Source organism: Coffea eugenioides, chromosome 4, assembly GCF_003713205.1.
Source record: "Coffea eugenioides isolate CCC68of chromosome 4, Ceug_1.0, whole genome shotgun sequence".
Lineage (NCBI taxonomy): Eukaryota > Viridiplantae > Streptophyta > Magnoliopsida > Gentianales > Rubiaceae > Coffea > Coffea eugenioides.
In genome coordinates, this window is record NC_040038.1 from 7169491 (window position 1) to 7184566 (window position 15076).

Below are 15076 nucleotides of genomic sequence, written 5' to 3' on the forward strand. Positions count from 1 at the left end.
AATATAAAGTAAATGTATGTGTGTCGCGTCCGGAAAAAAAAAAGGCATTAAAGAGTGAATACTGCTGCATTCTGCTATAGCCTACAGAATTTAAGAAATCATTCTACAATTTTTTGTTTATTTTTCCATCTTTCTTGTGAGAAGTTTGAAAATTTATAATGTTTATTTAGAGAAGTGATATTCTCAGTCCTAAATCTTGCACTTCTCGGTGGTATTTTATTCAATAGGTAAATTGGAGTGCGAGACAGCGAGAGGCTAATTTAAAAGTGCAAATATCAATTCTCATGTATTTATTTGTTAAAATTGCAAAATCTGATTGTGATGGTACTCTATAATAGGCGTGTATATAGTTTTGGGCTTCCTGGGGGTTAAGTGTTAATGGTATAGAGAAAAGTCTTTGGCGCCTTAAATATCTTGCTGTATTTATTTGTTAAAATTGCAAAATCTGATTGTGATGGTACTCTATAATAGGGGTGGAGCTGATTCAAGCTCCTCGACTCGAGCTCGATATGTACTCGATCAGAAGCTCGAGCTCGAACTCGCTTCATCGAGCTCGAGCTCGATCTCGAGCTGTTCGTTAGAGCTATCGAGTCAAGCTCGAGCTCAGAAATTTGATACTCGAGAGCTCGACGAGCTCTATCGAGTATCACATAAAAAAATTTTAAAAAAAATTATATATAAAATTACTAATATAGGTAAATAAATTCTGAGAAATTACGGTAATTGGAGTATACCCTTATCGAGTCGAGCTCGAGCTTTTTAAGGACTCGATCGAGCTCAAGCTCAAGCTCGAGTATAATTATATTATAGCCGAGTCGAGCTCGAGTATAGCGGTACTCGAGCTCAACTCGGCTCGAATACACCCCTACAGTCTATAATAGGCGTGTATATAGTTTTGGGCTTCCTGGGGGTTAAGTGTTAATGGTATAGAGAAAAGTCTTTGGCGCCTTAAATATCTTGCTGCAATAATTAACTCTTGTAAGAATTGAGGTGCATCTTCATTATTCTGTTTGTGCTATTGCCTGATAGTGGACAGGCAGAGCTGTAAAACAAAGTGGGGATTCCTAGTCTACACCAAGTTAATGGAATTAGTTACACCTAGACGTATAGTACAGGGTTGGTCCTCTACTAATGTCTCATCTCATCTCACGCAAAACAAACTACTACTAAGAGAGGTTATTGTTAAAGATTAATATTTTTATTCTTAATAACCAATGGAGTTTCCCCATTAATTAAGGGCTTTTAGAGTTTTTTTTCTGCTACTAAGTTTATGATTTATATACGTGATAGTTGATAGTGGAAAGGGTAGAAAAAGGAGTGGGAGGATTAAAAAGAAAAAAAATTCCAACTCTGAATAAGAAAACGTAAAACTAAAATGCAGCAATTATGCCAAGCTAAAGATGCAGCTCAATCTGGTTATTTTTACAAGGGAAAAAAGGGACAACCAAGGAAGTGGATGCAGAAGGAAACAAATATAATCAAACAAATGCAGCAATTAAGGCTGCACACGGGTCGAGCTGGTCGAGAACTGATCGCAAGCAGCTCGAGTCAAAACGATTCAAAACTCCATTTGAGCTCAGTCAATACCAAAATCGAGTCAAGTTCAATCTGATCAAGTCAAGATCAAAGATATTTAGCTCATTAGTTCGCGAGTCTGTTAGATTTTATATATTTTTTTATTTTTTATTTTAATACTAAAATTACATATATATTTTTAATATTTTATTATTCATTAAGAAAAATTACTGTTTTATTTATTTATTTTAAAAAATAAAATAATTAATTTTTTATATTTTAAAACTCGAGTTCAAACTCGACTCAATTTAAATTTGAAGTTCAGCTCGAGGTCGAGTTTTACATTAAGTGCTCATCGAATTCAAGTTTGATAAAATTAAATTGAAACTCGACTTGATATAATCAAAGTTGGATTTGATTCAATTGTTTGCGATCCTAGCAGTAACTTTGCAAGACGGAATATGTTGCATTTGGTACGAGAGTAGCAACTTAGGAATCCTCCATCGCTATGCCCATTAGTTAAGCCCATGCCCATGTCCAATATCCATTTCAAAACTAAGTCAAAATCAGAATACACACATGAACCGCGCTTAGAGGTCTGCTGCCTTAAGAGGTCCAATATGACTAAGTCCATATGCTACGGAGCGGTCTATGGGCGCCTCCGAATACATTAGCATCGAGGACCATGGGATATGAAGAGTGAAAACCATATGGGCAAAAGGCCCATTACTCAAATTTTACTCAAATAAAAGAACATTACTCAAATTTTACATCTCAATTGTCAGTTAGAGGCCGAAAGATAGATAAAGAACATTACTCAAATTTCACATCTCAATTGTCAGACCGTGTTTACAAATGGGACTGTAGATTGCTAGATAGTCAGTTGGACAAAGGCACCACACAATTATTCTCAATTCTAGATGCACCTGATTTTTCTGATCTGACATCATCTCTTCCTGAATAAAAGAAAGAAAAGTATGCGGTTACTTTAATGTCTAAAAGTTACTTGTAAGCAACTTTTGAATATTCGATCACGTTCCCATATATATATAAAGTGATGCGGATAGAGACATGAAATAAATCACCAACAAGAACTGAGGGAAAAAGGAAAAAAAGTCACCATGCAATGCATTTGTTTTATCTAGAATTGTAAATGAATTAAACTGTTCATGAGCGAACATAAAATAAATCACCAAGAACTGAGGGAAAAAGAAAAGAAAGTGACCATGCAATACATTTATTTTGTGACTTTTGTCCCTAAGTAATGTAAAATTATAAAATCCCAATTGCCCATGTGTACTCAAATATTATGCAAAATTCACTCCTCTAGAAAATCTACCGCTTCAAATGTGAACTGCCATGGACTAAAGTTGAAAAAAATTGCTCCTGCTGTCAGTTTAAGTGCCCATAGTCTTCAATATAAAATAAACAAAAGTAAAATGCCTTTTATGGAACACGAGTACAGAGTACTCAACATCCTGTCCCAAGAAAAACATAACCAAGATTAAAGTTGTCGACTTTGTCAGAAAACTGCCACTTGGATGATGCCAATGGTATGTTGCACTAAAAGGGTAGCCTAAACTTTTTCCTTGCTGACAGCAACACTTCCTTGATCTCATTAAATTATTTCAGACTTCCCAGATGTCCACCGACTTTCTCCAGATTCAATAAAAGAGCTCAACTCCTGTCTGTTACCTAAGATTTTGCCAAGTGTATGTCGTTTTGTCACTCTGTGATTGAGGAAACTTAGAAGCCCTGTTGAGTCCTTAACTTCTCTCCTCGCTTGAGTGTTCGCAGAATCAGAAAAGGCTCTCTGTTTTTCAGCAGTTTATTTTGGAAAGAGTCTCTGTTTGAGCTATCTACCACTGTGCGAGAAAGGTATTAGTAACACGTACGAGACGAGCCTTATTCTTAAGCTCTTTTAGGTACTATCTGAGTAAATGGATTCTGTGATTACTTTGATTTTCCTGTCTTATAATTGAGGGCCTGATTCCTGTTAAATTTGCCATCTTTTATGTTGCTTTTGATGGTTTTGTTGAATTACCTGGCTCATTTCTGATGCTGAAGTTGTTTTTAAATTCTTGAATTCTCTGTTTGTGTTCGCTTGATTCTAGTACTGAATTTGATGCATTCAATTGTATCCATAGTTGTGCCTTGTGATGATTTGGGATTTCCTAATTTGGATAGCTTATATCCGAATGTTATGTTTATCTTGGGATTTTGCTGAGATTCTTGAAGTTTTGGTGTCGTTAATTCAACCATTGAGGTTGATTTACCCCGTAGTGGTTCTGAGATTTCATTGCGTTGGATTGTGTTTTCAGGGGTTTCGGTTTCTGGGTCTTAGGATATGTGAAAATGGTGATATTTAGCATGAATTCAAAGAGGATAAGAAGACCAAATGTTAGGTTATGGGAAATAGGTGATCTACCTGCAGCCTTCGCACGTGCGAGTTATCATAGAAGTGGTGCAAGTTTAGGGCAGAAGAGATGGAAAAGAAAGTTTTCTGAAGTTGGGGAGTCAGAATACCTCCAGGTTTCTACTGAAAAACAACCTGAGCATACAATCTTGGATCCTAGTGTTTCTCCAAGGATTATCAATGATATCCAACATAACAGAGAGAACAAGGACCCTAACTCTTTAAAAGTAGCATCTGAATTTGTCAATTCAGATGAAAGAAATATGACCAATTGTAATCTGGATTTTGGAACCATAACTCGGAGGTCTAGGCTCATGAAGCGAAGAAAACGGAACCCTAATAGCACTTCTAGTCTATTTGGTGATCCTTGGAACTCAAAAACTGGTGGGCAGAAAACTGTTCAAGATGAGAAAGGTTATGGGTGGAATCAAAATGTTGCATGCACATCAGCTGCTGATTTGGACATCTTTCCTGTTAATGGCTTTAAGGATTCTTCGCAGAATGAAACATCAGCAATGAGCAAAGAAGCTTGGGAGAACGAGATTGATGACCTGAATAGTAGGGGGATGCTGCAGAAGCCCAGAGGCTTCTCGATTGAGGGTGCTTGCTATGAAGAGAATGCAACCTTTCTGCAATTTGCGAGAGGACACAATGATAAAGAATCCAGTGGTTGTGATGTAAATGGTGTCAGCCAATGGCTGGAAGAGCTTGGTCTTGGTAAGTTTGCTGAATTGTTTGAAATGCATGAAGTTGATGAAGAAACTCTGCCTTTTCTTACTTTTGAAGATTTGAAAGACATGGGAATTGTTTCTGTTGGGCCTCGTCGGAAGTTGTTTAATGCAATTCAGCAGCTAAAAGGAGGCAGGTAAAGGTATCCACATAACAAATGGCTCTGAAGAACCCTTCTGTTGTGTGTTCTTATTAGCTCTTCTGTATATGTCAATCATGTTCATATTAGCTCTTCTGCAAATGACAATCTTGTAAATTGTAGGTTTGGAACCTTGTATATACTTTTGACTAATCCTTGCCAGTCCTGCTATGGCTTAAATAACTGGGTCACTTTTTGTGTTAGACTTTCACTTTACTATGTAAAGCAATAAATAAAGAGGCAAAGAAGTTGAGCCGTGCATTTGCTTCCATTTTTCTGTTTCAAAAAGCATTCCCAGCGTAGTCAATGGATGATCGTAAAACGCTTCAGTGATTACTTAAAGTTGATAATCATGCAAATGGTATAATCAATATCTTCTCTCTTTCAATAGCAATGAAGTCACCTATACGTCTCAGCTACAATGCAACCTTAACCTAGTTTATCTAAAGCTTTTCTTATTGCGTCTGACTGATCTTCTGAATTCAGTTCATAACAAGACTGCTCTGGTTCAAGAATGTTAGAATGTGGGATATTAAGTCTCGTCTCAAATTCTTCTGCTTTTAATGGTTTGACGCATGTGTTAAAATAATTGTCCATATAGTTAAAAGCAGTCTTCTGTTTTCAAAACAGCTCGTATGACCATATCCGTTCTTGATATTCTTTCTTATTCATAAAAGCCTCATACCAGGTTCCCCATGAATTCTCTGTCGGGAAAAAGTGGAGAAAAGGACAGGATAATAGGTTTACATGAATCTTCATTGAGGCAAATATGTGCAGCATCTCTACTGTTGTTCTCCTTTTCACTTGCATCTTTTCGCATCAAATAACATGGTTGCTTGTATCACAGTGGCTCAAAGTTCTCAATGTCTAAATATGCAGAGATGACAGAACTCTCTTGTTTGAATACAGATACATTGTTCCATCTTTGAGAATGCTCGTTAACACACTGTAATACTACTTTGGAAATTAATGTGCAAAATTCAGCTCCAAAGTCGGTATTGGAGTAATAATACATGAAGACGGGGTTGGTGGTGGGAGCTAACTTAGTTTTGTTTTTTTTGTGCACAATTTCTGATTTTGTAAGCAACTCAATTTTCTTTAGGCATGTTGGTGTTTGCATAAAGCTCATGAGTTTCAAAATCAAAGGTAATATGAGTTGTCCTTTTGATGTTTGTTGGCATCATCTTATTCTGGTTATGGTTGGAAGGACATCCAGTTTCATGTTTGGCATGCTAGTTTTCAGGAAGTTATGGGGTTATACAGCCTAAGGGAGTGCTCAATGTCAATTGAGGAAAGCTCCGTCTGCTGAATACAGGGGGAAATTTCAAACTAATTGCGGAAGTGTTACTTTTACCTCCTTTTAAAGCATATTGTTTCATCTTATGGCCAGTTGTTTATGTCCCAAAATTTTTGAATGTGACAAGATGCGTCTCAATAAAACTGTATCAGTGGGGTATCAGTTGCAAGAGTTTGAAGATTAACCTATGCAACGAGGTATCTAGTATGCTTTTTTCAGTGTCTCATGAATTGGGATTCAGCCGGAAACGGCTTGAATTGCCTTGATAGTACAAAATCCAGTGAAATCTTTCCAATACCATATAGCTTTTGGCTGAGCCTGATTGTTGCCGTTAATATGGCAGAGCAAAAATCTTCCAACTGGAGATGAATAAATTGATGTAATGTTTTGGCTATTCACTCAGGCAAGGTGTAATTAGTTCTGGATAAGCTCTTGCTGCTTTCGAGAACTGCAGAAGTACATGTTATTCAACTTACACGTCTGCAATGATTTTAGTTGCTTGTACAGACGGGTTAAGGATTAATATGTTTGCTTTTCTTTCATGATGATGAGATAAAATGCAGGGTATTTGATGTTTGATGATTCATTCTCATGCATTTCGATGTTGAATCATTAGCCTGCAGATTTGATCTTCTTTCACCAATACTAGTTTTACTGTGGTTTTTCTCTTTCAAATTTTAGTCAGTTTTTCATAGAAAATTTTTTTACATTTTTCGTGAACATATTTTTTTCGTGAAATTAGATCTTAATTTTTTGCTTCAAAGAATTCCAAGGGTGGGAAATTCTTCCAACATGATCTCTGTAACTTTGGTGAAATCGACAGCCGAATCTCTACAATAATAGAAGAATAGAAGTTTAACTTTGTTAAGTTGGACTTTTGTAAAGCGTAATCTCCCGAAGAATGTTTTCATTTGATTGATTGCACTAATCTGCATTGACTTCACTATCACTTTCATATGTTACCTTACCTCGCTCTCTGGGTTACAGTTCTTTTTTCGAGCCTTAGATCTTAATTTTATTTATTTGCCATCCAAATTTATGTAGTAGTGCTCATTCAAGCAAAAAGTAATTTCATTAACGGATTGTTAGAAGCCATTCAGTTATATTACTACTGTCATGATAACAGGTTCACGCAATCTGGTGCTTACCTTTTTAGCATCTTTTTTTTTTTTTTTTTTTTGTCAACACAGGGGTGTCCGGGTCAAGACCCGAAGGCGGCCCGACTAATCCCCTGCGCCTGGAGTACAGCGCCACCCCAACCGCACCCAGGCGTTATGTGAGGTTCGATCCCACGACCTTGCGAGTGGTTTTCCAGCCGCAGACCGGGTGATCTAACCCCGGGGGGCTTTTTTTAGCATCTATTAGGATAGCAAATTTCTCCAAAGCATATTTCACTTGCGTCATAAACACATTTTTCAACTCATTTTTTATATTTTCAATTACGTTTTATTTTACATACATCACATTACAAAAAATATTACAGTAATTATTTCAAATAATACTATATCCAAACAAATCATTGCGCAAATTTCATTTTTCAAAAATAAATCCTATTTAAAAAAACTTTGGGTAATAAATCTCGAGCTGACATTATGTGGATATGACATAATAGCTAAAACACACGAAAAAAAAAAAATCTCTCATGATCGAAATCAAGCGCTACGTACCCTTGTCTTCCTAATAAAATGTAAATTTAATATGTTAAATGGCATGTCACGTGAATAAATAAACAAAAAATAGGAAAAGAAAAAAAGAAGTTTTAAGAAAATTTGAGGGTCCTTTCGCAATTTTTTGGATTGTAACTTTTTTCAAAAAATTTTTTACATTTTTCATAAATACATATGTCAATCACCATTTTACCTGATGTGCATTAGATCGTTACAATACACCTTTCAACGAAACTCCAGAAAATAATAATCCAAACAGGCTAAATCTCTGCCGGGGGGCAGGATTTTTTCAGCAAGCATCTGGGCTGCTAAATGCTAGTAATTTCTTTGTGGGGTATATGACAAAGTACTACTCGAGCCGCCTCACGACAAAGGAAGTCCAATAGGATTAATTAAGGAAATGCATAACAATTAACTAAGGGTGGGGTTAGCCTGTTAGGAAGAAAATTAAGTTGATTGAGATGTGTGTTTAACCGAGATTAGTGGTGGTTCATGAAAATGACAGAGACAGTGCAATTAGAAAGTAAGTGTTTGGATTTAAGTATTTTTTGTTTATCAATGAAGAAATACCAAATTTTATACTATGAAATTTGGCAAGAAGTGACCACGAGATCCTGGAATTTGGATTTGTATTCTATGTGGTGGACGCCAACAAAAGAAAACCAACAAAACTGTCAGTTGGGCTGCAATTGTTTTGTTGTGGAGATAAATCAATTGTCATAAAACAAAATTTGTCCAGCAGCTTATTGGGTCAATCCCAACATCATTTGTGTTTTCTTGCCTAACACGTGCATAGCTGTCTGCATGCATCAACAAAGTTTCTTATGAAACCAAACATATTATTCAATGCTTAGAAAGAAGTAGATGTGTGAGACATATAAGTATCAAACCAACTTTGGAGAATCTTATTCCCCCTTGATTGCCGATTGGCAGTTTATTGCAAAAAATTTTGGCCAGTTTCGTTGTATTGTTTTTTTTTTTCTTTTCTTGACGTGGTTTTTGAAAATTAGTTGTTCTACATTGGCATTTCTCTTGAAACTAAGGATAACTTGGTGGTACTACTTCTAGTGTTCGCCTTTTTTTATTCTCAATTATTAGATACATGATCCGAATCCTAAATTTCTCTAAGAGTTTTTTCCTAGCCAACCTAGATATACATCTTTTTTTTGTTTTAGTATAAGCGAGAAGGTTTGAACTTAGGATTTCTTAGTTACACTCCCTCCCTTGTCTCGAATCACCCGTCCCCAACTTAGATATACTTAACATGCTTTTCGAAGATGTAACGTAACTTGATCAAAGTTTGATGCAATTTTCGTTTCCAAACATCCAACTTAGCAAGTGTTGGATGCACCAATTTGCGACTATTTTTCATTAAACCAATAATATAACCATTCAAAAAGAGAGTGTGTAACAATTTATGCTGAAGTATTATAGAAGAGGAACAAACTCTAAACTTGAACTAAGAATAGGATAGATTTATAAAATTTTCTCTGGGATTTCTAATAATTTCACTTGGCACTCTTAATGTTTTCAAAATCAGTCTGTTTGCACGAAGAATTAATATAAACTGCAAGTAAAACTATTTTCACCTTAGCAAAACTCGTAAAGAATTGATATAGTAACAATTTAAGTGAAAAAAAAAAAAAGACATGAAAAATGTTTAGAAAAAATGGAAAAATAGCTGAACTTGAAAACTTATGTACAACAGCCTAGAGAGAATTGAATATCTCAGTGGTCGATGCTTAGAAATATGTAGACATTGAAATTGGAATTCACAAAATTTGCAATAGAAAATAGGAGGGTTACAAATTCATCCTCATCAGGGAATGCGAAGAAGGTTACATGATCACATCTCACAGCATTAAAAATGAGTAAATATATTTACTCGGGCAGACTTTGTACTTTTATCATTACATTTCCAAGTATCATAATAACCAAGAATTTTTAGATTTCTAGTTCCCTCAATGGTTTCATAATAACCGACCTCATCAAATTCTTTTTAGCTTGCTCAATAATTTATAGATCAATGATTGTCCTCTTCTTTTAAACATTTTCAAGTCCTTTCATTTGAGTTAAATTCCTCATGTTACTTTTTATGCAAGGATAAATTGGAAGAGTGAATAAATTCAGCTTTTCAAATGAATCTTTTCTTAATGTAAATGGGCTGCTTTTGTTACATTAAAACGCAAAGCAAGGGAAGCACACATATGAACTCAAAACCTCAAGAGATTGTACGAGTGAAATCATCAAAACCTTGAAATGAGGCAAGTTGTTGAAGCTTTAGGGTGGTGCCAAACTATTAAATTCCAAAAGCGCCGATCCAACCTGGATTGTCAGGTCTGTGAGCCTATACTTGCTAGATCCCAAATTTTCTCGGCACCGACCCACCCACCCACCGTCTCATTCCTCAAGAGTCAAGATTTTCACAACTGAAGAATCACGAAACTGGAAGAACCTAGAATTTCTAAACTCTGTGCAAATCAGCAGTTGTTTTGATGGGATTCGAAATCTAGAATCAGACCCCCCACCCTCAAGTTAAAATATAGGAATGAAAAATTTAATATAATGGAAACTCGTGAGCCACATTCAAATCTCAATTGACAACACTCTTGAAGGAACAAGATCCTATACATAACATGCAACCATATTTTTCTTGCTTCAATCTTTTCGGGGCATGCTTAAAATTATTTGATATGTTATTTGGACAGTAGTTTGTTTGAATTATTATTTGAAATGTGAATGAGCTCATTTGAATAGTAGTTTATTTGAAATAACTATCGTGACACTTTTTATGATATGATTTATATGAGATAAAAAATATATTAAAAAATCTATTTGCAATGTGTAGAGGGAGCAATCCTTTACGGACACGTGTCGTAACCAAGAGACGCTGTTCAGATCTCACCAGAAATCCGAACGGGTCGAGGTTCGAACAGGCCAATGCTAGCTCTCATAGTAAGGATTGGCTGGGTCTTCGGATAAGGCAAAAGTTAGAGTTCAAGAAGGACTACGCCTCTAGTAGAACACATATTCCGAATGGGATAACTACTAGTGGTAGGAGGATAACTACAGACTCCCTCATAACTACTAAGGGGAAAGCCTTATAAATAGTGGTTCAGGGGATCAAGAAAAGGTACGCACACAAAATACGACACTCTTATTCTCCCATAATCTATTATTTGCCAAATTGACTTGAGCGTCGGAGTAACAAGTCGGAGTACAGTGGAAAATTAATCCCACTGTATGCCTCGTTGCAAGTCGGAGTAACAACGGAGAGTTAGTCCCACTGTACGCCTCATTACACGTCGGCTCGCCCGCTCCTATTTGGCACGCCCTGTTTGGTCCGTGCTCCAGGTTGGTTCTACAGAGTGCAAATAAATAATTTTTGTGCAAATAATAACAATCCTGAAATATGACGCAGTTGTTCTTGAAATTCTTACTACCCTTGCCCACCCCCTCGTGAATGTTGAAGTCTGGCCAGTAAATAGTCCGATAGAAATGATGTACGGTCGACTGTTGAGATTGTACCACCACCTAATTCTTGAAGACAATCACCCATAATTGTAGGAAAACATAAAGTCGTGAGTTTTTTAAAGGTGCTTGTCCATACATGATAGTTTTCAACGTTTCATTCAATGTCTAGGCCACTCAAGTTCAAAACCTTTGATCTTAGGACAATGGATGAAGGTGACCCTTTTACTATAGAGACATGAGCTTAGATATAGATAGCTAGGTGGCATCCACTATTCAATTTGCATAGCTACGTATTTCCTTGATAGATTTTTGGTGGTCTATAATGGTACAAAGTTCAGTTAAACTAGACATTGGATTTTTTATTTTTTTAGTCCTCCAAATAAGATTTGCTCAGACCATATGCCCTAAACCTCCTAAGAATCAAGTATCACGAACTGCCTTAGGATTGTAGTTGCATAAGTAAAACATCATCAAGAGAAAGTATTAATTCGACTACAAAAGTTAATTAGCTATGTTGGCCATTCCTTTCAAACCCTATTTTTCCAGACAAAAAGAGGGTACTACATAAAATAATGAAGTCGCCAGATTAGATTTTGGGTTAGGAATAGTTGTGGAGTAGGACCCAAATAGCACCATGCATGTAAGGGTAGGCATGAAGAAGAAGATGGAGATGGTGGGACATATATTGAAGGGGATGTCTCCACTCCAACCGACTGTGCCGTAAGGGCTGAGCTTGAAGGTTGGTGGGCTAAGGATGGTGACTTCCATTAAGCGTACAACCTCCGAAGAGGACTTGGCAAATGCAATATCTTTTCCAATCTCAAGGATTAGGATAGATGAGAGATACAATGGAATGGGATCAGTGGACTCCAAACTGAACCACTTATTCTATTCCGTTCCATCCTCCATTCGCTACTGCGAAAGATCGAGCTCAGACACAACCATTTATATGCATTTATGTAGGTTTGAGTATTTCATGCACTCTTCTGCACATACAAAAAGAGAACCCTAAAAAAAAAAAATAAGAAAAGAAAAGGAAAGATGGGAATGGTACCTGAATGCCTTATATAAGAGCCCCCTACTCGTCCCCTTGCAAGTGAGTAGCTGTGTGGGAAAGACTAGTGGTGGATGTGGATCCCTTGCTAGCAAGAACCTGCTCAGTCAAGCAATCTACGCATAATGATCGTAGGAGTCAATTTAACTTCACTTGGTACTGGGGTGTTTCGCGAATCGAGCCGCTCGCGATCGGCTCGAATACGAGCTCGAGCTCGAGCTCAAAAACATTAAGCTCGTTGGCTCGCGAGTTCAATTATATATTTTTTTTATTTTTTATTTTTTATTTTTTTCGAGCCGATCGCGCTCAAAAACATTAAGCTCGTTGGCTCGCGAGTTCAATTATATATTTTTTTTATTTTTTATTTTTTATTTTAATAATAAAATTACATATATATCCCTAATATTTTATTATTTGTTAAAAAAATTATTGTTTTATTCATTTTTTTAAAAAAAATTATTTTTTATTTTTAAAAAATAAAATAATAATAATTATTTTTTTTTATTTTTTAAGCTCGAGCTCGACTCGAATTTGACTCGAGCTCGAGCTCGAGCTTGATATTTTGAGCTCGTCGAGCTCGAGCTCGAGTTCGAGCTTCACAAAATTAACTCGAGCTCGGCTCGATTAACCAAAGCTCGACTCGAGCTCGGCTCGTTTGCACCCCTACTTGGTACAATTGGATTATGCAGGACCAGTACAGAACCTTACAGTGGCATGATTGAAAGTACTATAGGGTTTCCTTCTAGTAGCCTTGGATTCTGATTGATCGGAGAGGACATGTGCAGTTGAGGTGCAAACCCATAATGTAGTTAATGGTTATCATCGTATCACATCAGTTTGATTCAATTTGAACAGTTCATTTTAAAATAAAATAATAATAAAAAAAGCAGCTACACACGTACTTATTTGTTCTAGTATAAACTTTGTGCACAAGACTATCAAATGATAAGGGAGCTAGGATGGAAGTAAGGGGGCGGGTTGGAGGAGATTTTTCTCCCTCCATTTACCATTAAAATAAATTTTTAAAAATTTATATATCGATATATTTATACATATATACATTTACACATTATAACTATATATGAATAACATATGCATATATGTTATAATTTGAGAACTAAAAATATCACAATTCATCTAATAAAATGATAATTTCGTTACTTTTAGTTTAATGAAATTTGTTCATATATATCGTAAGTTGTTTGCCAAAAAATAAAAACAAATATGGCAATTAGTATAAGTTTAGATTTGCTATTACATGTGGAAAAACAAATTCAAAAGATCAAAGTGATTTTCAAACTTGATTTTACATTAAGTATTTAGTTAAGCAACTAAAAGAACGATTTACAAAGTTGTTGTCGATTTTATATATATAGACAAACAATATCAAAATAATAAATAACAATTATAATTAGCCAACCAACCATGGGGCATTCGCAGAGGTACGGGATGAGGTGAGGTGGGGATGAGGGAAGCAGGAGACGGGACGGGAGCGGGAGGGGAGATTTTACAGCACTTGCGTTGCGGAGGACGGGACTCGGGAGAGGGTTTTCCTGCTCCAAATTCATCAGGCTGTCACTCCTACAATTTACCTCTAGTTACATCCTGTCAAGTGTCATGATCTACATAGCTCAACATTTTGCACGGATTTACGGTCGCCGTCTACTTCAAATCATCCATCAAACCAGCATGATATGCTCCATGTATTATATGCCATCAAGCTTAGCATTTAAACTAGAAAACTCAGCCTTAACAATAGCATGATGGCCATGATGAGAGTCTACCCTAAACACATTATCAATGGTACATATTATTGTTGGGCTTAGATAAGCTCAACTTTAAAACCCTTGTAAAACAATTAATTGCATACCTCTGGTGGATGTGTGAACTAAATATCATTTAAACATCATCAACTTTGCTTGCTTTGCTGTATATGCATAACAATGGCGGCGTACCTAAAATCTTTCCGCCTGATGAATATTGACCCTTTTTAACTGAAAAGTAAAATCATTGGTCAAATTAATCATCTTGTAAGTTTTTGGAGTTTTTGTAGAAAATATACTGTAACGATTTGATATACGTGAGATAAAAAAATGATTGAAAAATGTGTTCACGAAAAAATGTAGAGATTTTTTTAGTGGAAAAATCCCTTTCCAAGCAAGAGTTTCCACACACACATGTTTAATGTAGATACCCTCTAGAGTGATGCCTAGCTAGTACTATAGTACGCAAGATTTTCTTGATCGAAGAATATAAACTTTTGCGTCAATGTTGTTATTAAATGAAGTTGGTTGCATGGTCACTATCGTGTTTGTCCCTGTACGCACAATTGTATTAGGAGCAGGACAAGGACCGGACACGATTAGGAAACGTTCTCTTCAATCTTCGTCAACCAGGAAAACAAGAGCCATAGTGGAGCTCCAGACCTTTGCATTTAGCAATTCCCATTCTTGGACATGAAGGGTAAATTCCAACATCTTTGTACAGAGAAAGAGTCGTTCAATTCCCAGGGACATGGCTTATCAAATCGAAGTAGCGGCCATTCAAATTGGACGACTTCTGGGCAAGTGGCCCAGCCAGCATATGACCATCGGCAATTGGGAAATTTCTTTCTTCTTTGACGTTTGCTTGGTTTTTGGATATTTAACTGTGGTCTATGAAAATGATATGTAAATGCTTGTGGTACTCTATTTATTGGTCCAAGTTTCGACACATCAATTTATAGTCTAGACATGGTATAAAATTTCCCATCAATTAGGTAAACAATAATTACTACTACTGTTAT

General features: G+C 36.2%; 1 protein-coding gene across 2 annotated transcripts; it reads left to right on the forward strand.

Annotated features, from left to right (window-relative positions):
• The first annotated feature begins 3057 nt into the window (after nucleotides 1–3057).
• Nucleotides 3058–6358, forward strand: LOC113767513. Of its 2 annotated transcripts, XM_027311631.1 has the most exons (3): nucleotides 3058–3393; nucleotides 3837–4802; nucleotides 5902–6358. In XM_027311631.1, the coding sequence occupies exon 2, from the start codon at nucleotides 3871–3873 to the stop codon at nucleotides 4798–4800; it is 930 nt and encodes a 309-aa protein (XP_027167432.1). In that variant the 5' UTR covers nucleotides 3058–3393; nucleotides 3837–3870; the 3' UTR covers nucleotides 4801–4802; nucleotides 5902–6358. The 2 variants fall into 2 exon arrangements, with proteins under 2 accessions (XP_027167432.1, XP_027167431.1); XM_027311630.1 differs by lacking the exon at nucleotides 5902–6358 and having other exon boundaries at nucleotides 3837–5070.
• Nucleotides 6359–15076: the final 8718 nt, after the last annotated feature.